The sequence below is a fragment of the Orcinus orca genome, chromosome 4 (genome assembly GCF_937001465.1).
Source record: "Orcinus orca chromosome 4, mOrcOrc1.1, whole genome shotgun sequence".
In the NCBI taxonomy this organism is placed as follows: Eukaryota; Metazoa; Chordata; class Mammalia; order Artiodactyla; family Delphinidae; genus Orcinus; species Orcinus orca.
This window is the reverse complement of record NC_064562.1, coordinates 29372855-29393920: the sequence shown is the minus strand read 5'-3', so window position 1 is coordinate 29393920 and position 21066 is coordinate 29372855. Positions and strand designations below refer to the sequence as shown.

Here is a 21066-nt window from a genome sequence, read left to right as displayed (position 1 = left end):
TATTTGCTTGCAATGTTTATAAACTGTAACATGTGTGTTTTGCAATAAACAAAGAAGTTCTATCTTATATTATTCTCCTATTCATCTTTTCTCTCCAACACCCCCCTCCTTTCTCTCTCTGACTCTCTCTCAACTCTTTCCAACAGCTGGTAACAGACAGGAAAAAAAAAAAAAAAAAAGCTTAGCTTTTTAGAAAGAAAAAAAAAGTGCCAGCATGACTAGGCTTATTAATGAAGTTAACTATGACCAAATGCTTAGTCTTTAACTTCTTAAAATTATTGAATACAATTAAATTATATGATACTTAATGGGCTTTACTTTCCTATCAGTAAATAAAGATATAAAGGAGTGGTATTTAATACATTTCAAAATATATTCAATTTGGGGGGGTTGCTTAAAATTTCTCGGCTTAAACAACTCCATGCCTTTTTTTTCTCCCCCCCAGTGTCAGCTGTTTGAAGCAGTGGGATTTGGATCAGAGAACTAAGGGGTGGTTCTGCTAAAGCTGAAATAAAGAGCAAGGGAGGATTTTTTCCAACACAAACTTAGATGATATTAAGCTTTGTATCTGAAGTTATATAATAGAGGATGTGACGTCACACATGTAAATTGCAAACGCAGAGTCGTGCACTTTATGGTAGCAAACCTCAGGGAGTTTGACACTAATGGGATGAGGGAGGGAGGTGTCCTGAGGTACAGCGACTGTGCAAGGAGGGTGAACAATTGTCAAAAGGGACAGATCTTATGCTACTTCAAGCTTTGAGACTATTCGGCAGATGTAAATAGTCTCCAACGATTTGGAGATGAAATTAAGGTCCATTTCTGTGCTTTTCCTTTCTTAATTTTTATTTTTCTTAAAAACACATTTCTACCCTTTTGCAAAGAAAAAATACATCTAAAAGGATGAAAAGAACAAAGTTTGTTAAGAGCTTAAAAAACAGCAAATAATGACATTTCTAGGCGTACATTTTTAAAGTTGATAGGGCTATTTATTAATGAGCATTGGAACGAAGAATATTCTGAACAACCAGGAAAAACCTGCATCTCCATCTTTGATGGAGTCTCTCAGAGACACTACTTGTGGGGTGATTCCCAGCAAAACCAGTGCCACCTTTTCTTCAGATGAGGGAGCCACAGATCTTATCTTGGAGCTGTTTTCCTTTTAGGACGGCACAAGACCACCTCTTGCAGCCAGCAAAAGTAAATGAAGAGAAGACGGAAACTTTATCGTTCAAAAGTTTGGGCAAATACCCAAATACTCAGATTTCCAAAAATAAAGTTTTGCCTGTTAGTAATGGCAAGATCCCCTAACATCTCTGTCGAAGGATAAGAGAAACTGATATACATGGGCATATGGACCTCACCACGAGCTATTTTGGTGTGAAAAAGTTTCAAAAGAATATATATAAATGCTTAAAAACTCAATCTTAGTTTTATAATACGAAACTGTTTTAAAGCATGGAAGATTAAAATTTGAAATTGGACAAGAGAAAAACGCAGGAAGAAATCTTCTAGATTTCTAAAATATTGCAGTTATAACCCCGCTTTACAACAGAGTCTGATCCCTGACAAGCTGTTTGTAATAGAAATTACTGATTAAAATAGTGATGGAGTACCTAGGTAAAAAAAGTTTAAGGACAATCGTTTTGTAAAGGGGAAAAGAATAATCAAATGCCTAATTTATCGATTTTGTAAACTGAATTTACATTACAAAAGTTACCTTAAAGGAGGGTTCTTTTCCCCTAACATTTCATTATGAAAAATTTCAAACATACAAAAAACCACCACCTAGATTCTACTACTAGTATTGTACCATATACATGCTTTAATCACATAACTGTTCATCCTTCTGTCCATTATATCCATCAGTGTCAGTCCATCCTATTTTTGATGCAGTTCAAAATTCAGTTTTTGCAGTCAATACACTTTTACATGGTGGTGCTTTTTAAAGTTCATTGAATATTTATTGTTAATTTTTAAAATGTATCATTTAATTATTGTTTTCTTGATTTCACCTAAAACATAATACCTTAAGAACTTCACCTTCCCTACCCATAAGGAAACAGGCAAAATGTTCTTTTGCTACAGGCCAGATGCCACCTTGAGCCATGCAAGAACAGGGTAGTGCCAGCACTGTGTGGGTGACGACGCAATGGACAGCTCGGGACTCGGACAGTGGGATTGTGGTTGAAGAGACGTAGTGATTGTGTTAGCAGTGCAGCTCCGTGTTTAACACAGTGGGAAGGGATTAACAACTTTCACAGCTATTTAGGAAGAAAACGGGAAAGAACCCAGCAAAGGGCAGGGGGAAGGGGTCAATAAAGCCTGTAGGAAAAGGAGTGTGTAGCCGGGAAAGGGGCGTATGTTGTCAGTTCCTGGGGTTTAATTGAGTCCTAAAGGACCAGAAGCAGGGGAGCCTGGAAGTGGTAGTGATATTCACAATGCATGCCCCCGCCCACCCCAAATCTTCTGCTAAGGGTAAGTGTAACGGTGAGGTAGAAGAGTCTGGGGCGGAAGCGTATTTCTCCCACACGTGAGTGCTCGTGAACACGAACACACACACGCACACATTTGCTCTCATGAGGGTGATCTGTGTGGCGCGGGGGGGCGGGGTGGGGGGTGGAGGACGTGGGACTTCTGGAGACTCCGGAGCCAGGAGGCACAGGCGGCGCCTCAGGGCAGCCGGAGCTGGAGAATCCCGGGACCGCGGGTCATAGCTCCATCCTCCGCCCCCCGCCGCGCTCCCTTGAGCCGCCCGCCGCCCTCTCGGCTCGGTCGCCCCCCTTTCACTTTCGCGTTTGCGTAGGTGTCTGCCCGGGCGGCGGGAGGGCTCGGGGGCGCGCGGGGCGGCGCGGGGGCGCGCGCGGCGCTCGGCGAGCAGAGAGTGGAGGGGTCCTGGCGCTCGGCCCCTTCCTCCGCTCGCTCGGCCGAGCGGGCGACGGCGGCGTCCGAGTCGCTGTCAGAGCGAGGGGACCGGTGGCGCCCGCCTCTCCTCGCCATTCTCCCCCACACGCAGACACCCTGTCCTTCCTCGCCGCCCCCCCACGGTGGGGGTGGGGCACAGGCGCTGCGAGCCCGGGGGGGGGGGGCGGAGAGGAGCAGCCTCGCCCGGTGGGCAGCTGGGGAGCAGGAAAAGAAACTTTTCCCTGCTGCCCCCGGCGCGTGGTCCCTAGCCCGCGTCTCCCCCCGCGGCTGGGAACTGCACCTGAGGCCGGGGCGCGAGGTCAGGGCTGGACTTTAGGGAGCCGTGGGGAGGGGTGTGGGGTGACGTGCATCGGGGTTCCGTTTGCTCTGGGCCTCCTCGCAGCCAGTGGCCAGGGTGGGAGGGCGGCCACGGGAGCCCCCGGCCCCCTTTCCCACCAGCTGGTGGCTGGATGCTTTGCTGCCTCCTCCCGCTGGTGAGGGTGTGACCCGGCGAGGGGGCCGCGGCGCCACGGGCTCCCCCTGCGGCCGCCCCCTTAACACACACACACACGTTCAGCCGCCCGAGCTGTCACCGGCCACCCCAGGCCTGGGGAGGGGGCGCGGAGAGCCCGTTGCGGGGCGGCCGGCTTGGGGTCATCCCGCCGGACTTCCCGGCTCCCAGGGCCGCCGCCGTCACCGCCCAGGAGACCCAGCAGCCCCGGGAGAGGGGCCCGCCTGAGGCCCGGCCGCCAGCTGCTGGGGGCGGGCGGGCGCCCGCGTCCCGCTCTGCGCGATTTGGCGCCGCCGCCTCGCCTCCTCCTGCCGGGTAACGACACTACTGCTCTATTGCTCTACCCACCGTCAGTAGGGCGACTGCCGGGATTCTCTTCCTCTCCATCCTTACCGCCGATCTGCTAATATTGGACTTGCTGGTGGCGGCAATAGCGGCGGCGGCGGGAGTTGGTTGCCCCCACCCACCCCTCGCGCCCCAGCCTCCCCACCATGTCCTAGAAAAGGTGAGTGCGGCGACAGTCACTTTGCGCTGACAGCGGCGGGAGGGGGCCCGGGGAGCACAGGGCTGCCCCAGGGAAGGCATGGTCCGCGCAGAGGGCGCGGGTTGGCGAACCGAGGTGGGTTGCGGTCAGGAGATGAGGTGCCCGCCGGGCCGCCTCCGGGCGCGGGTGCTGGGCGGCGGGCGAGCAATCGCGGCGGCTCTCCCTGCAAGATTCTAACCTAGATTCTGCAAGAAGCTGAGATCCAGGGCAAGACCGGCCCTCCGTAAAGGAGGTAAAAACTTAGTAAAAGAGACACGTCCATTCCTTTAATAATGAATAATTCGGCGGCGCAGGCGGAGCCGCTGTCTCCTCTCGTGCGCGGGCGCTAGGTCCGGGACTCCCTTCGCTCCTGCCGGCCGCCCGCGCTCGGCCCCGGGTGCGATCGATGCCCGGCTGCTCGTTTGGCCAGGAGAGCGCGCATGACCTCGGGCCCCGCGGGAAAGTTGGGACACTTGCGGGGACTCCCGGCTGCTGGTGCGCAGGGGGCCGCTCAGCGCGGGGGACTGTTGAGCACCAGAGTCGGGGGTTGGGACCAGCTCTCTTGCGCCGCCGCCGTCTCTCCCGCAGCCAGGGAGTTTTGTACCTGGAGAGGCGGAGAGTTCGAGTTTTCCTGGGTTCTGGGTCTGAATCCTGAAGCTTAATTAACTGTAAGGAGAGGAGGGGCCTTTGAGCACAGGGCTAACTCCCTCCCCCCTTCCGAGTTTGGCTGGTGCGGGGCAAGGGTGAGGTGGGAGGCTGCACAGCTGCCGCCGCCGGGCTGCGGGTCGCCAAGGGCCGGGGGACCAGATTTAGGTGTGTACGTCACTGGTGCTGACTCTGGGCCAGCCGGGAATCTAAAACGGAGCCTCATACGCGGAGCCTCAAAGTCCTTAGAAATCAAAGTTAAGAAGCCCATCCTTTCGCTTAGTAGCTTCAGCGTTTGGGTGGGCGGGAGGAGAATCGAGGTGGAGGCGATTGGAGGGAAACCGAAATTTCTTCTTGCAGACACTTGATCCTTAGAAAACAGTTTGTTTCCTTCCCCACTCCCGTTTGTTTCTCCCAATTATGTGCACCCCCCCCCCATTATAAAGAAGTGACTCTCCTCGATGGTAAGCTTTCTTTCAAACTGAACTAGTGGAAAAATCCAATACGAAAGTAATAAATACAGCAACAAAATTATAAGGGAGGAGTGCAGCAGCTCTAGACCCTGGCACTTTTTCGGGGGTGGGGGAGGTGGGAGAGAAGCTGTGTTTAAAGGGTTTTGGCTGCAGTGAAATCACTCGCTTTTCCGGCACGGTTAAAACAAGGAAATTCAAATCGAGTGGGAACGTGATCCTCTTGCTCGCTGGCTGCGGACGCTGCGGCTTCTCAGCTGAGAGGTAACTCGGCAGACAGACGGGAGGGGCGGGGAGCGGAACCTCGGGGGTCTGAAGAAGCCCACTGAGAGTCCTCCCCTGAGCGCGGACGCGGTGGGCGGCGCCTGGGCCAAGGCTGCCGCTCACCTGGAGCTGCAGGTGGAGAGCGACAGGGGACGGCACCTTGACTGGCTTTCGGAAAAACCGACTTCTTCCGCGTCACCAGACTTTTCACGTCTTTCCAGACATCCTGGGTTTAACCAGGAGGAGAGCCAGGTGGGCGTGAGCAACTTTGGGGCAGTCAAGCGATGGGGGCGGGGGGCCGCGGGTGGAGGGTACCTAGTGGCGTAGCCGCTGCCCTGCACCCCAAGCGGCCACCGCTTCTGCGGCTTTAAGGGAGCTGCCGAGTCCAGGCTGTGTCGCAGCAACTTTGTATCAGTCATGTCGCCCTCCTGGTGACTGACAGCCGGAATTGCCCAATGAGAAGCCAGCCTGACCCGTGCAGCGTGGAGACTCGCTTCCCTCCGGGCCAATGGGAAGGGCCCAGGGAGGCGGGATAGCAACCTGAACTTTTTATCTGGACATGTGACCGGCTTTTAAAAGGGCCGGCCCTGGAGCTGGCCCACTCCCCCTCCGGGCTTTCGCCCGCCCTCTCGAGCTCTCTCACTCCCTACTTCGCCCGCCCTGGCCCTACCCGTGCCCCTCCTCTCCGCCCCTCCGCGCCCGGGGTGTCATTGGACTGGGAAGACGTAAGCCAACTTCAGGCCGCTCGGAGGAAACGCGTGCAGTCACCTGGGTGCAAGAGCGTTGCTGCCTCGGACTCTCCCGCTGCAGGGAGAGCGGCACTCGCTGGCCTGGATGTTGTTGGATTTAGGGGGGCTCCGCAGCAGGAGTGTCGTGGCGTTGGCAAGCGCTGCAACAGGTAGACGCCGTGAGACGGACCCTGGCCGAGGCAGGTGTGTACGGGTGCGCGGCTGGGCGCCGCTTGCCCGGGTCGGCGTGCGGCCGCGGCGCGGGAGCGTGCACTTTGCAGGGAGAAGTGGCTGCGTAATCCGGAGGCAGTCAGTAGGGTGCTGTGTGCTTGTTGTTTTGTTTTGGTTTTCCACTTTTTCTCCCCTTTGACCGCCAGAGGACTATTTTGGGAAAGTTTGGCCACTTTGGATAAATGCCCTCTAACGAGCAGCTTTCAACCGGCTTTGGCAGTGGGAGGTCTACCACCCTTCCCTTTACCCAAAGATGAATTTCGGATCGTTTTCCTTGTACAGTTTTTAAAGGACGTTTGAATAATATTTCTTTCCTCTATCAATTGCGGAAGCACCCAAATCTCAGCCGGAGGTGTAGCGGTAAAAGGGCAGTTGAAGGAGATAACAGATCCTGATAGATCCTGTATGAAAGGGGCTCTGGAAATTCGTGCATTTCCCGTTCCTTAGTATTCGCGAAACTCCTGAAAGAGATTATGCTTTCTGTGGCATCAGTTGGAATTCTAAAGGCATCCAAAAAGGAATGAGGCTTCTTTTGGTGGCATCAGTACCCTGCTACTGAATTTAGGTGCACAGCTTTTCCTAATGCATTTTAAAAGGCCAGGTTTAAATCTTAATGGTTTATGGCACCAACAGTTTTAACTATTTATTATAACAAGTTTTCAAGTAGGAAAACTTGATAGCAGACAAGTTTTTGAAACCACTTAATTTCAAATGCAGTAATTGGTCTTTAACATTTGAATTGCCATTTCTCTAAGTGCTGTTATTGATCTTATTTACATAGTAATGATAACAGCGTTCTCCGTCTGGGAAGTTCTGGGAAGTATTAATTTTATATCTGACTTCATAGCACGCTATCATGGAAATGCTTGAGGAGAGAAGCTTTTAAAAATAATCTGAAGGGGAGTTTTTTCCTTTAAGGGAGAAATAGTTTAGTTCGGGGCTTTTAGAAAGATCAGGTGGCTCAGTGAATTAGGTGAGTGAATAGAAATCAGATGTGTTCAGTTCTAACTGGTTCTCCGGCTCCCTTAGGTGACCTTGGGCTGATTTCTATCATTTACCTCATCTGTAAAAAAGAGGAACCTAGTAATAGTTATGCAGGGGGGAAGACAGCAAAATAGTTACAAACAGTGAACTTTTACAACTATGCAACTGGTGCAAATTATGAAATTCTTAAGGTTCTGTCTTTAAGATGTCATTATAGTCAAATAACTATAGAAAATGATGCATTTGAAGGGAACTATGTTTGGGGGGTAGTAAAAGTGAAAGTGTTTTCAGATAAAATATAAATTCGCAAGATTCCTTGTTAATACTCCTGAAAAAAAACTACTTCCTTGTAGAAAACAGCAATTTAACACAGTCTGTAAAATATAAAATTTTAAAGTCAGGTTTTTCCTTTGCAAAATAGTGTTTAAGAGCATATATATGACTTAAGGTAGAACTATCAGTGCTTTTCCTTACTTTCCTTATGTGAAAGTTCCTTTATTTTTTTTGGGTGGGGGGAGGCCGTTTGCATGAAAATTAAGGGGTCCTCATTGTTTTTGTTTTTGTCCCAAGGGAGTCTCTGTTAACAGTTTCCATTTGTAAGGGAGACAAATCTGATTTTATATAAGCTAGATTTGTATACTGGTATCTGTTTCGTCTTATACTTTAGTAACAAAACTTTCCCTTTACCATCTGGATATTAAGTTCTATGAGGATCATATTCATCAACTAATATTTTGAGTATTCACTAGTAAGTTCAGGAAATTCTGCTCCAGCCATGGTCCTTATGCCGGTTTTAAAAAGACAGCCTGGATTTCCTGGACACTGTAGGAAATAATTACCTAAACTGATCCATTTGTTTTACAGAGAAGACCAATTAAGATAATCGGGAGAATTCAGCATAAAATACTTCAATAATCATATTCTTTTAAAAACCCAGTCTTTAAAAATATTTGCAATGGAAGCATGCTGATGTCCTCCATTGTTTTGTGTTTGTTGCCAGCCTTTACTCTGTTTTCTTTGTTGAGAGGTGCATTAGGTTGGTAGATGAGAATACCTTAAACAAAGCTAATGTAATAGATTTCAGCAAAACCTTTTGCAAATTCTCTAATGATAGCCCTGTCAATAATGTGGTGAAATGCAGGCTGGTTTATGTTATTGTCAAGAGAGTTCAAGGCTAGCCAGACAGGACTTGGAAAGTTATGATCACCTGCATGATGTTAGCTGACAAGGTGCTTCCTTGTAGATTGCTTTAAGATGGTTCTTGCCCGTCAGCTGTTGTAGAGATTCTCTTCAAATCTTCACATAGCCTTACGTATCCGTGGCTGCTGCTTGGAGGCAGAGTGGTGAAAAGTGTCCCTCAGCCTGCTAGTAGGTGTTCTGTGAAAAAAAGGTGCAGTAACCAAATTATTTAGAGGACTCTGGATTAAAAAGGAAACAGATTTCTGTACCGTGGAACTTCCCTGGAGTTTTAGCATGCACATTTCCACTGTGAAACTTCAGAAAAGGCAGTGAGTGATCATGCTTTCCAAAAGACAATTTGGAGGATGAATTTTTGGGGAGGGGTCTGGATGAGGATGGCCCTTCAGACCCAGGGCAGATGGTTCTCTTGCCTGGGGGGCAAGGAGTGACACTGTAGGTGTGGGAGTGAGGAGGGGTGAGCCTGTGGAGACCTTTGGTGGGGGTGCCAAGGCAAGGGTGACTTCTGGGCATGTGGGTAGAGGGTGGTGCAGTTCACCAAGACAGAGAATGTGGGTTTAGGGACGGGGTTGGGGGTGGGGGAATGATGCACAGGTGTTCAATTTTGAACAGGAGTAGACATGTTTCTTGTGGTGTTTAATGAACTTGGACCTGAAACATCTATACGTTAGATATACATCTGTTCAAGTTTGCTATGGGGAAGACAGAATATTCTCAGGTAGAAGTAGAAGCAGGGCATAATATTTACTGGTATTTTCAACCCATGGCTACTATTAAATGGTTTTTCAGTAAGGTAGAAAAGGCCAGTATTAGCTGTTTTGGTCCCATTTCACTATATATATATATTTTTCTTTTTTCAACTTTCACTTAGCTTTCATCCACATTAATTTTTTCAGCTGGAATTACCAGATGACCTCCTCAAACTTCGTAATTTGACTTATTTTCCACTGTTTTGTGATTTGATTTGTGATTAGGAATTTATAGAAAAATGTTCTTTAAGTAAAAGCACACTGCATGATTGGGAGATTTTAATGTCCACAAGTTACTGAGTATTGATTATGTTATAATAGTTTAACTTTCTTAAATTTGCATTATGCTGTCGTCTTGGGATGCAGTGGTAAAATTGATAAAGTTTCTGCCTTCTGGGAACTTAAAGTCTAGTGTAGAGTACAGAAAAGTAAGAGGTAATTATGATACTTGGACAATTTGGGCATTAAATTTTGTCAGTGAGCCCTGCAATATCTCATGCCAGTTTATTTAGTAGAGTCATTATATTATTTTTCCATGATAATTAATATAATTTCTGGAGCAAAAAAGCATCCTAGTCTCTTTTTAATGAGGGGAACATAGGGCAGATGGAGATTGTGAGTGGCAAAAGTTGGTGGGGAGAGGGCTGAGAGGCCTAAAGTAATATTTGTATTCAGAACTGCAGAAACTGCATCTTGTAGATCAGGACCTTTATTTGGGTCAGAGAATGTTTACACACCTGAAAGGATTTTTAAAATGCATACTTGAAGATTTTAATTGTTTTATGCATGAAAATGCACAAATGAAGTTTTATTGAGAGTGAGTTAATTTTCTTTGAGATATGTTTCTTTAGAGTGGTGGTTCTCAAACGAGGGGTGATTTTGCACCCACCAGCCCCAGAGACATTTGTCAAGGTCTGGAGGCAGTCTGGGCTGTCACAACAGGGGAGGAGGAATGCTACTGGCATCTAGTGAGTAGGGGTCAGGGAGACTGCTGGACATCTTATGATGCGTAAGACAGATCTCAACAAAGAATTATCAGGTCCCAAATAGGGCCAAGGTTGAGATACCTTGGTGTAGACACCTGGGATCAAATTCCAGCTCTGCTGTGTGGCCCCTGCCTCAGTTTCCCCAGTTGTATCATTTGGGATAATACTTTTGCCAGTCTTGTAGGGTTGTTTATAAGGGTAAATAAGTTAATATATGTGGCATTGAATGATATAATGCATAAGAATTATATAAATATAGCCTATTATCATTATTCTACCTATGAAATAAATTTATAGAGAGAGCCAGTGAGTAAGATGGTATATGTAAAACAATCCTGTGGGCTCCCTGAGGACGGGGACTGGGCCTGTTTTGTTTATCACTGTAGATTCAGTGACTACTTGTAGGCCCAGGATGTAGCACATACTGGGTAAATATTTGTTGAATGAATGAACACATAAATTGTCAGGGCCCATCTCAAACTTCCTCCATTAACTGTTGAGACTGAAACTGGCTGTCTGTTGGGAGTCATTTTAGCAGAAGTACCGCTAGGTCAGACTGCATGTCAGAGTCCTTGCCAGGATTGAAATACAGACTAGAGTCCTGATATTCTTAAGTTGTCCTACAGCCTCTCTGTTATCGACCAGCTTAATTAATCAGGATATGTGACTCTTCACATAATAGAGTTGATATTAAATTATCTTCATCACTAATCCATTTTAAGAAAATCTTATTGTTTTAAAAGTAATTCTTAAGTTATTTTGCCTGTGATCATTCACTTGATGACTTTATATTGGGAAATGGTAACATTAATTGCATTTCCTCGTTGTTTTTAATAAAGCCACGTATTAGATATGGAAAGCAGCTTCCATATGCTGGAAAGACTCCAAAGGCTTTGGAGTTAGAAGATTTAGTTTTAAACCTGACTTTGTCACTTATTATGCCTTTGACCTTGGGCGAGTTGCCCTCTTCACTAAGCCCTCAGTTTCCTCCTTGCCTGCCTCATGAGTCCCCAGGATTACTTTGCATATTAAATAAGTTAACATTTGTAAATACTCTTTGCAAACTCTAAAGGCTGTATTATAGCAAAGATGATTTATTGGTAAATATTCTTTGCAACCTCTAAAGGCTGTATTATAGCAAAGACGTTACTTTTATTTACATGCAAAATAGTTTTATTGCTTCTTATATTCTGACTTCCAAATTATAGTCAAGACTGTTGTATCAGCACCTAAGAAGGTAATAATTTTAATATAACTAGAAGTATTGCTTATATTAAGTAGAATACGTATTTAGAGATCATTCCATGCAATTTCAGAATGTCTTTTAGAGTACTCTTGCTATCAAGAACTCTAATTCGGTTTTTTAATATAAATTTATTTGTTAGCTATGGAAACCAAAGGCTACCACAGTCTCCCTGAAGGTCTAGATATGGAAAGACGGTGGGGTCAAGCTTCTCAGGCTGCGGAGCATTCTTCCTCGGGACCTACAGAGCGGACCGATGAGAATAACTACATGGAGGTCGTCAACATAAGCTGTGTTTCCGGTGCTATTCCAAACAACAGTACTCAAGGAAGCAGCAAAGAAAAACAGGAACTACTCCCTTGCCTTCAGCAAGACAATAATCGGTCTGGGATTTTACCATCTGATATTAAAACCGAGCTGGAATCTAAGGAACTTTCGGCAACCGTGGCTGAGTCCATGGGCTTATACATGGATTCTGTAAGAGAGGCCGACTATGCCTATGATCAGCAGAACCCACAAGGAAGCGCGAGTCCAGCAAAGATCTACCCACACGTCGAACAGATGGTGAAATTTTATAAAGAAAATGGCCACCGTCCCTCCACTCTGGGGAACGTGAGCAGGCCCTTGAGGTCCTTCATGGCTGACTCGGGGAGCTCCGAGAACGGCGGGGTCATGCGCACCATGGTGAAGAGCCCCATCCTGTGTCACGAGAAGAGCCCCTCTGTTTGCAGCCCTCTGAATATGTCATCTTCGGGTTGCAGCCCTGCCGGCATCAGCTGTGTGTCCTCCACCTCGGCTAGCTTTGGCAGTTTCGCAGTGCACAGCCCCATCGCCCAGGGCACTCCTCTGCCGTGCTCCCCTAATGTGGAGAATCGGGGTTCCAGGTCACACAGCCCAGCCCACGCCAGCAACGTGGGCTCTCCTCTCTCCAGTCCGTTGAGTAGCATGAAATCCCCCATTTCCAGCCCCCCGAGTCACTGCAGTGTAAAATCGCCAGTCTCCAGTCCTAATAACGTCCTTCTGCGATCCTGTGTATCCAGCCCGGCAAATATCAACAACTCAAGGTGCTCTGTTTCCAGCCCTTCCAACACAAATAACAGATCCACACTGTCCAGCCCCACTGCTAGTACCGTGGGATCTATCTGTAGCCCGGGAAGCAACGCCTTCAGCTACACTGCTTCGGGCACCCCGGCTGGATCCAGTGCAGCCCGGGATGCGGTTCCTAGTCCAGACACACACGAGAAAGGTGCTCATGAGCTTCCCTTTCCTAAGACTGAGGAGGCAGAGAGTGCAGTCTCCAATGGTGTGACTGGCCAGCTTAACATCATCCAGTACATAAAGCCGGAGCCAGATGGAGCTTTTAGCAGCTCGTGTCTAGGAGGAAATAGCAAAATAAATTCTGATTCCCCATTCTCAGTACCAATAAAACAAGAATCAACCAAGCATTCGTGTTCGGGCACCTCTTTTAAAGGGAATCCAGCCGTCAACCCCTTTCCATTCATGGATGGCTCATATTTTTCCTTTATGGATGATAAAGACTATTATTCTCTATCAGGAATTTTAGGACCACCTGTGCCCGGCTTCGATGGTAACTGTGAAGGCAGTGGCTTCCCAATGGGGATAAAACAAGAACCGGATGATGGGAGCTATTACCCGGAGGCCAGCATCCCTTCATCTGCCATTGTTGGTGTGAATTCAGGTGGACAGTCCTTTCACTACAGGATTGGTGCTCAAGGTACAATATCTTTATCACGATCAGCTAGAGACCAATCTTTCCAACACTTGAGCTCCTTTCCTCCCATCAATACTTTAGTGGAGTCGTGGAAATCACACGGTGACCTGTCATCTAGAAGTGATGGATATCCGGTCCTAGAGTACATTCCAGAAAATGTATCAAGGTAAGTGGGCCTTTTTTTCCTGTTTTGAAAATGGCTTTATAAAATGCTGAAGGTTAGCACTATCTTTATAGTTAAGAAATTTAAACACGTTTGATTTTTGTTTTCAGCATGGTCATTTAGCGCTTCTCCCTTCGCTTGTTGGTATGTTATTACTTTTTTGAAATAGAGAAACGAAAAATTCTGTGAATCTCTTAGAAAATATTTGTGTTGATTTTGAAGGAGTGTATTTAGGTGTTTTTCCCCCTCTGCATTGCCTGTTGTAGGTGTTTAGGAAAAGTTTGTTTCCTATTGTCTGTTACTATATTTACTTTAGCAAACTAGTGCTAGATTTTTTTTTTCTTTAGCTGTGTACGGGTTCACTAAAATTGCTTTAAATTGGTCTCTTTGTGGTCATAGTTTTTTTTTTCCCTTTAATTTTCTTTATTAACCACTTCATTGGTTGTGAAAAATGAAATGAAACCCCAAATCTGTTACCCACAAGCTCCCCACCCTCTTCATCTTTTTCTAGATTGGTTAATCGTATGCAAGTTGTGGTTTTCAGTACAAATAAATCATTTCCTTAACTCTGGAGGGCTTTTTAAAGACTCAGCACATCTAAAATTACTAAGTGGCCCGTCTTGCTTTCTTACTCATTGGAAGTGAAGTATGTCACTGCAGTTTTGAACTGGTATATTTATAACTTTTAAGATCTGCAAGAAGACATACTTTACTTACTGTAAAATACCTCTTGGCTTTCCTTCATGCAGATAGCATATTGTATATATTTAGAAAAAACAAGGAAGAGGTTTTAGATATGACTCTGAAGGGTGGTTCTACGTTATGCAATGAATACTTGCATTGGACTTTGATTCAGTACTGTGTTTATTATACGGTTGTGGTCAACGATCCCTGTATTGAACATATAAAGAATAGATTTCCTAGATATAGTTCACATGGGCATCTAGGAAGATGTGGCTGTTTTCCTTAAAAACTTATTTGGTGGGAAAAATGGCCATTCCCATTAACAAGATGTAAGGTGGACGTGTATTCCTTACTCTTTCTCCTTCGGTTTTTTACCGAAGCAAAAGGAAAAACTTTCATTTGTGCATTGTTTTCATCATCATCAACTCATACCTCGCTCCTCTTGCTTTTATAGAAGCACACATTCCATAAAGGAAATTTACACATTGTTACAGTTCTCAGTAGCATGACTAGTCAATCCTATCCTAATGCTGCCTGTCTCTCCTGAATTCTAAACTCTTTACACAAATGCTGAGGTGGCATGGTTTTCCTCAGAACCAAGCTCAGCAGGTGTTCCACTGCTAGTGCTTTGTTTTACTTTCAGAGCAGGACATTTTGCACACGATGTAGATATTTTTGTAAGTGATGTTTGTAGAAGGTTATTCAGAGCGGGGACAGCCTGGTAGTTAAGAGCATGGCTGCCCTGGTTGAAATCCCCAACCCTGCCCCTTAACTGCTTTGTGACCCTGTGCACATCCCTTCACCTTTCTGGACTTTAGTCTTCTCATCTGTAAAAAGGTAATTCAGTAGTACCCATCTCAAGGGTAGTCAAGACAATTGAGTTAATTTATGAGAAGCACTTTGACTATCATCTGGTACACAGTATGCACCATAGAGTATTATATACAGTTCATTGATTGCTCTTAGCATTTAATTCAATTGTTTTCATAACCTTTAGTTTCCGTTTCCTTTAGAGTTCTCTTTTCTGCATTCTGTGAAATTCCACAAAATCTTTTAAAGAAATATGCATAGTGTAAGGAAATGTTTGTTGATGAATTCTTATGATTAAATTATTTTTTTTATGGTTAGGCACCCTACATTTGCTACTACATTTCTATTTATGCTCTTTTACCTTTGAAGGCTATTGCTTTGGGCAATGATATTTCTGGTAGAAATACTAGAGTGATACTAGCTAAAATCAGTAATTCTCTTTTGTTTGTTCTGTATCCTATTTCTACTGTTTCAATTGTCTTTTTCACACTCAACTCATGAAGCCCCTCCTGGTGGTCTGGGGACCCATAGCCTTACATATTCGTATAAATCAGTGACCTTGAGCCTACTCTGCCTTTGTGGGAACCTGGGGTGTTGTCTGGTGTCTCTTCTTGAGCCTTCCAAAATTCTTACTGAGCTTGTTAATATAGTCAGAGGGGATTCCTTTTGTTTACATATATACCGGTATTGTGCTAGTTAATATAAGTTTTCCAAAAACAGTAATGTCAAAACTTTAATGTTATTCAAAGTCTCTTTTAGATTACTAATTCTTTACAGCTTTTCCTGGTGAATATTATCCAAATGTATTTGTTTTGATCATTCTCAGAGTAAACTTAGATTTTTTTTTCTGGATTTCAGTCTACATGTTATAATATTTAATTTAATCTCATCCAAGCTTCATTATTGGCCTCTTCTTTTGTGTCTTTTGGACCAAATCCAACCTTTCTGCCTATGTCATAATTTATCATGATGATACCCCATTCCAGGGAATGTTGGATTAATGAATTAACGATTGTAAAGGATCCAGGCAGTGCGAAACTGCTTCTAAGTTTCATAATATCCTTTATCTTTAGGTTCAACTCTAAATTATTTTCAAGTAGATGCCGAAGTATGGTTTGGGGTTCCTGAGACCTTTTCAGGGAGGTCCACAAACTCAAAAATTGTGTATTGGTAAAAGCCATTCAACATGGGAGACAGGGCTTCCCTGGTGGGGCAGTGGTTGAGAGTCCGCCTGCCGATGTAGGGGACACGGGTTCGTGCCCCGGTCCGGGAAGATCCCACATGCCACGGAGCGGCTGGGCCTGTGAGCCATGGCCGCTGAGCCTGCGCATCTGGAGCCTGTGCTCCGCAATGGGAGAGGCCACAACAGTGAGAGCGGCCTGCGTACCGCAAAAAAAAAAAAAAACAAAAAAAGGAAGATAGACCAACGGTTTTAATGTAATAGTGTGTGAAAAGTTCACTGATAGAGTTTCAGATTCCATGTGGCAACTAAGCTTTAAGAAACCACTGACTCTCCATTTTCAGTGTTGTGTTAAAGAATCGTATCTGCAATGATCTGAAATGACCATTAAAATGCTCCTCCTTTTTCCAACAATGTATCAGTGTGAAGCCAGGTTTTCTTCATATGCTTGAACCAGAACACATCACCACACACTGACCACAGAAGTAGATACGAGAATCCAGCTGTCTTCTATTAAGCGAGACAATAGACTTGCAAAACTGTAAAACAGTGCTGCTCTTTTCACTAAAGTTTTTTGTTCTGGGAAATAGTTTTTTTTTTCACATATGCACTTTTATGTTAATGTGTGATGACTTCTTTTAAATGATTTAAAAGAAATATTCGTTTTAATTTCTAATAGGGTAGATATCAGTAGATAGAAATGCAGATAAACAAAACCTCTTGTCCTCAATACATTTTAAGAGTGGAAAGGCATCCCGAGACCCAGAAGTTGAGAACTGCTGGTCTCTTCTATCCTATACACCCTTTGGAGGTTAATGCAGAAAGAGGATATTACTCTATTTGTGTTAGCTTTACTGAATGTTATGCTGAGGAAGGGGTGCCCCAGGCAGATAAGGAAAATGATTTGTATCCAGGTGAACTTGTCAAGCTGATAGAAGTGAGTGATGGCCATGGAGTGTGTGTCTGTTTCAGCCTGTGGGCGTTCTACAAGAGCGGTGACCAGAGGCACACCTGTTATCATTTCCAGCGAGTGGTTTATCTGAGGGCCACACTGGAAGGTACATGATGACAAAAGCTGGATGTAAAACTCTGCGGTGGACACTGGACCTAGTTGGGTCATGCAGATGCGAGTTCCTCTGTCCGCTTGGACACAAACAAAGCTGTGACCTTGAGTGAGTGGCAACTTCTCTCGGCCCCAGTTTCTTCATTTGAAAGAAAACGAGTTGACCTAGATGCTCTGTGAGGTCTGCCAACAGCGCGACTGAGTGACTGTGTAGTTTCCTTGGAGTCGTGTACGTTAAGAATAAAAATAGAAGTATCCCTTAACATATTTGCTAGTCTGGTTTCAAGTTTATCTTACAAGTCCAGCTCTGTAGTTGCCAGGGTAGTCAGGATAGAAAAATGTCATGACCATTTACCTTTTAAAAGTAAGGGTGAGTAGGGGTGACCTGTCATTTTGCTTGGAGAAGTGGCAGGTTTTTTTTCTTTTAATCAAATCTTTCCTTTCTTAAAACTTGACACTTACACTATGAGTTTCTTGTTCTTTTGAATTTACACTATTCCTTCTGGAAACAGGGTTTTTCTGTTGACATAACATTGGGTGTTTATGGCGATGGTCATAGTCACTTTGATAGCATTGTAACACAGTGCTACCATTGACTTAGACTTTTCGAATATAAAGTTCACTGTTTCAAAGGGCACGTTCTGGTAGTTTTCAAGACAAGTAATCAGGAATTTATCTTAATATATGCTGAACTTTTTTTCCACGATAGGAGGAAACAATTTAGTGATAACCTACAGTTGTTTTCAAAATTTTTCAGTGGTCCCTGGAGTTTTTCGAAACCCATCTTCCATAATAAGTCAAAACCTTCAGAATTCAAGGAGTTTGTTACAAAGTTTGCCATGTCTCTTGGTAAGCTTTGTAAATAAACCGCTGAGATATAAGTAACTTCATGTAGTGCAAAGCATGAAAGAATAATGGGTTTTGGAGGGGAAAGATTGACTGATTATTGGTGCTGACCATAATAAATCCATTACAGAATTACTTAGGTCATTTGGAAATGAAAACATGGAACTTTCTTTTTCTTATTTGTCTTATAATATTTTGATTTTGAAATTGCTAGTGTGCCTAGAATTTCTCCAGGTTAGTGTTCTAAATAGTATTTTTATAAATATTTAAAAGGAGACTTGCTTCTTCTGATGATTCATTCACCTTCATTATTTATGGTATTTCTGGTAAAAGTGATAAGTTTATTGGAGGAAAAAAACCCCTATTCCTTTTTAATAAACAAATCAGTATGTACTGCCCTTCTATACATTTTGCTTTTCACCTCCTTGATTTATATGTCAGTATGTCCACCTTTTATCGTCTGAAGTGTTAGTATATTTAGAACTGTTTATTTCGTACTTTAAAAATACAGTGGAGATAAAAGCCCTGGTTTCAGTTAAATAAACTCAAATTATTTAATTTAAGGCACTTCTCATACATACCAGTGACATGGTGAAACTAGGGCCTGGAGGTTTATCATTGATGGATTTGATGCCTTTTGCAATATTGAAATTCTGGGTGTGTCTGACCTTTTCTATCCTTGTAATGTTTACAGTAAGAGAAGATGTTATATTGATCACCAGTAATTTAGGAGTAATACTTCACTTCCCCTGATGTCCTTTATTTTTTTCTCCAAAATAATACTTATTTTCCCAGGCTTTCAACTATTGCTGTAGTTTCATACAGCTCACCTACTGTTGCTGTAGTTTCATACAGCTCACCTACTGATAAAATTTCAGCTCTGCTTCTAAATAATTTATCGTTTCCTTTCATTTACCAAATTCAAATTGAGAGAAAAATATTGATTTCTTGGATCCATTTAAATGTAGCCATTAAGTTGTATATTTTTGGGGACGGCATTCCAAAATTTATTAGTGAAAATCCAAGAAATGTAAGTGTGTTAAATGGATAGTGTCATCTTAAATTTTAGAATTTCTAGTTTTAAACTTGTCAAGTCTAGGCTTTGTTCTCATTTTTAAGAGTTTTATTTTGTTCTTTATATAGTAAGGTAATGATGAAGTTAAAATGTAATTTTATGTAAGCACGTGTTACTTAATTGATGCTCTGAAAAACCTCTGGATTTATGATTGTTAGTGGTATGGCCAAGGCCAAAATTTCTATGTAGAAAAGAGGTAGAAATTGCTTATATTTTATGCAAGACATAGAACACTCTAGCCCAGGAAGGAAAAGAGGACAAACAAAAAGTAATCTGAATACTTAACAAAGTTAATACCCTGGGGAGAGAGTGTGCGCTAATAACTGGCCATCTGAATTCGCAGCTCTGGCCATGACTTAATGTTATCAGTGATGACCTCTTCATTGGCATGTATCCTCACCTTATATATTAGGAGCTGTCGAAACAAATATCCAAAAATTGTGACCTGAAACACAAAGAAACAAGGCTTGTAATGGGCAAAATGAACTTCGGGTGTTCCGACAGGGAAGGATCTGGGCGCGTCTTGGAAAATGAGGAGATGGGGGTATGGTGATCACAGTTGGTATTTATCCTTAGTCTTGAAAAGTTTGCTGGGGATCGGGGGGCACTTCCTGGTGGAAGGAGTTACGTGGGCAAACCCCTGACAGGCAGAAAACACTGAGTGTGGTCCAGCTGTATGGCTGGCTGTGATATGGGGAATTGGGGGAAAGAGGAAGAGCCTAGTTGGAACTAGAAGCCAGTGGAACTTGGAAGTCACACGAAGAAGTTTGCACTTAATTTGGCAGGTAATGAGGAGTTCCTGAAATGTTGGAGCAGGCAAGCAGCCTGAGCTGAAGTACACTTGGGTAAAACCTTAATTAGGCAGTGGTAGTAGGGTGGATTGGAGCGTAAAGGGCCTTGTTAAGAAGTTATTGCAACAGTGCAGGAGGATGGGAACTGGAATCTCTGGAGCAAGGATGTCGGGGGTAATGGAAAAAAGGGGCAGATATGACATATTCCAGAAGAAGACTTTGTAGTAGTTGATTTTTTAATAAAATTTTTATTTTGAAATAATAACAGACTTAGGAGGATCATGGGGGAACCATTACAAAGAATGATAAACAAGGACACATATACACAATACAGCCATCAAAATTCAGAAAATAACCTTAAGTTACTGACATCTTGATTCTGGTTTTGCCAGTTGTGCCTATAATGTCTTTCATAGTGAAAGCACCCCGGTGCAGAATTGTATTTTGTTCTTTTTAGCTGTCATGACTCTTTAGTCTCCTTCAGTCTGGGACAGTTCCTCACTCTTCTCTAGATTTCTTGACTTTACAGTACTTTAGGGCAGTAAAGGCCAGCACTTCAGTAGAAAGTCCCTGATTTGGGTTTGTCCTCTGTTTCCTCATGATTTGATTTGGGTATCGCCCCCTTGTCAGGCGTATCACAGAAGGGATGTAGCATCCTTCCTCCTTGCTTCCTATCACATGCCAAGCCGTTTCCCTTCGTGCCTTTACAGTTCATCTGCAGCGTTTTATCCAGGTGCTGTCTGCCAGGCTTCTCCACGGTCAAGTTACTCTTTTCCCTTTGCAATTAGGAGCTATTTGGGGGAGTGGTACTTTGAAGTTGTATAAACATCCCAATCTTCATCGCACTTTGCTTATTCATTAAGTTATCGATATCTTTATGGCATCATTGTTTCTTCTTTTCTGCAGTGAGTTACAGCCTGTTACTGCCCTTATTTTTGAGGTTCAAACTGCTCCTCAAACAATTGGGAGCCCATTCCAGCTGGTTTCCGTGACCTTTTGCCACGTTCCCATCATTTCTCTGAGTGCTTCCTTGCTTTAGGCCCATCTTGTACTTTTCCTGCCCCAGTCCTGGAGCCAGCCCTTTCTGCAAGGAGTGCCCCCCATGCCTGCAGACACCCTCCTGTCCTCTGTGACTGGAGTCTAACTCTGCATCCTGGGTCACAGGGCCACACCCCCACTGGATGCCCTCCTCCACCACTCGGGCGCTGACTCCCGCTGCTGGGTTCTGAGACCCGGCACTAGGCCAGGTGAGCACATGGATGCCCCCCTCCCCCTCTGTTGGGACTC

At 44.4% G+C, this 21066-nt stretch overlaps 1 protein-coding gene across 1 annotated transcript in view; it reads left to right on the top strand.

Moving 5' to 3' along the window:
- The first annotated feature begins 5662 nt into the window (after nt 1-5662).
- Nucleotides 5663-21066, top strand: part of NR3C2 (nuclear receptor subfamily 3 group C member 2) — a 372850-nt gene continuing 357446 nt past the window's right edge. The window contains exons 1-2 of the mRNA XM_012535563.3: nt 5663-6249; nt 11578-13333. Coding sequence (XP_012391017.1) covers nt 11580-13333 — 1754 coding nt within the window. The 5' untranslated portion in view covers nt 5663-6249; nt 11578-11579. The remainder of the gene's footprint in view (nt 6250-11577; nt 13334-21066) is intronic.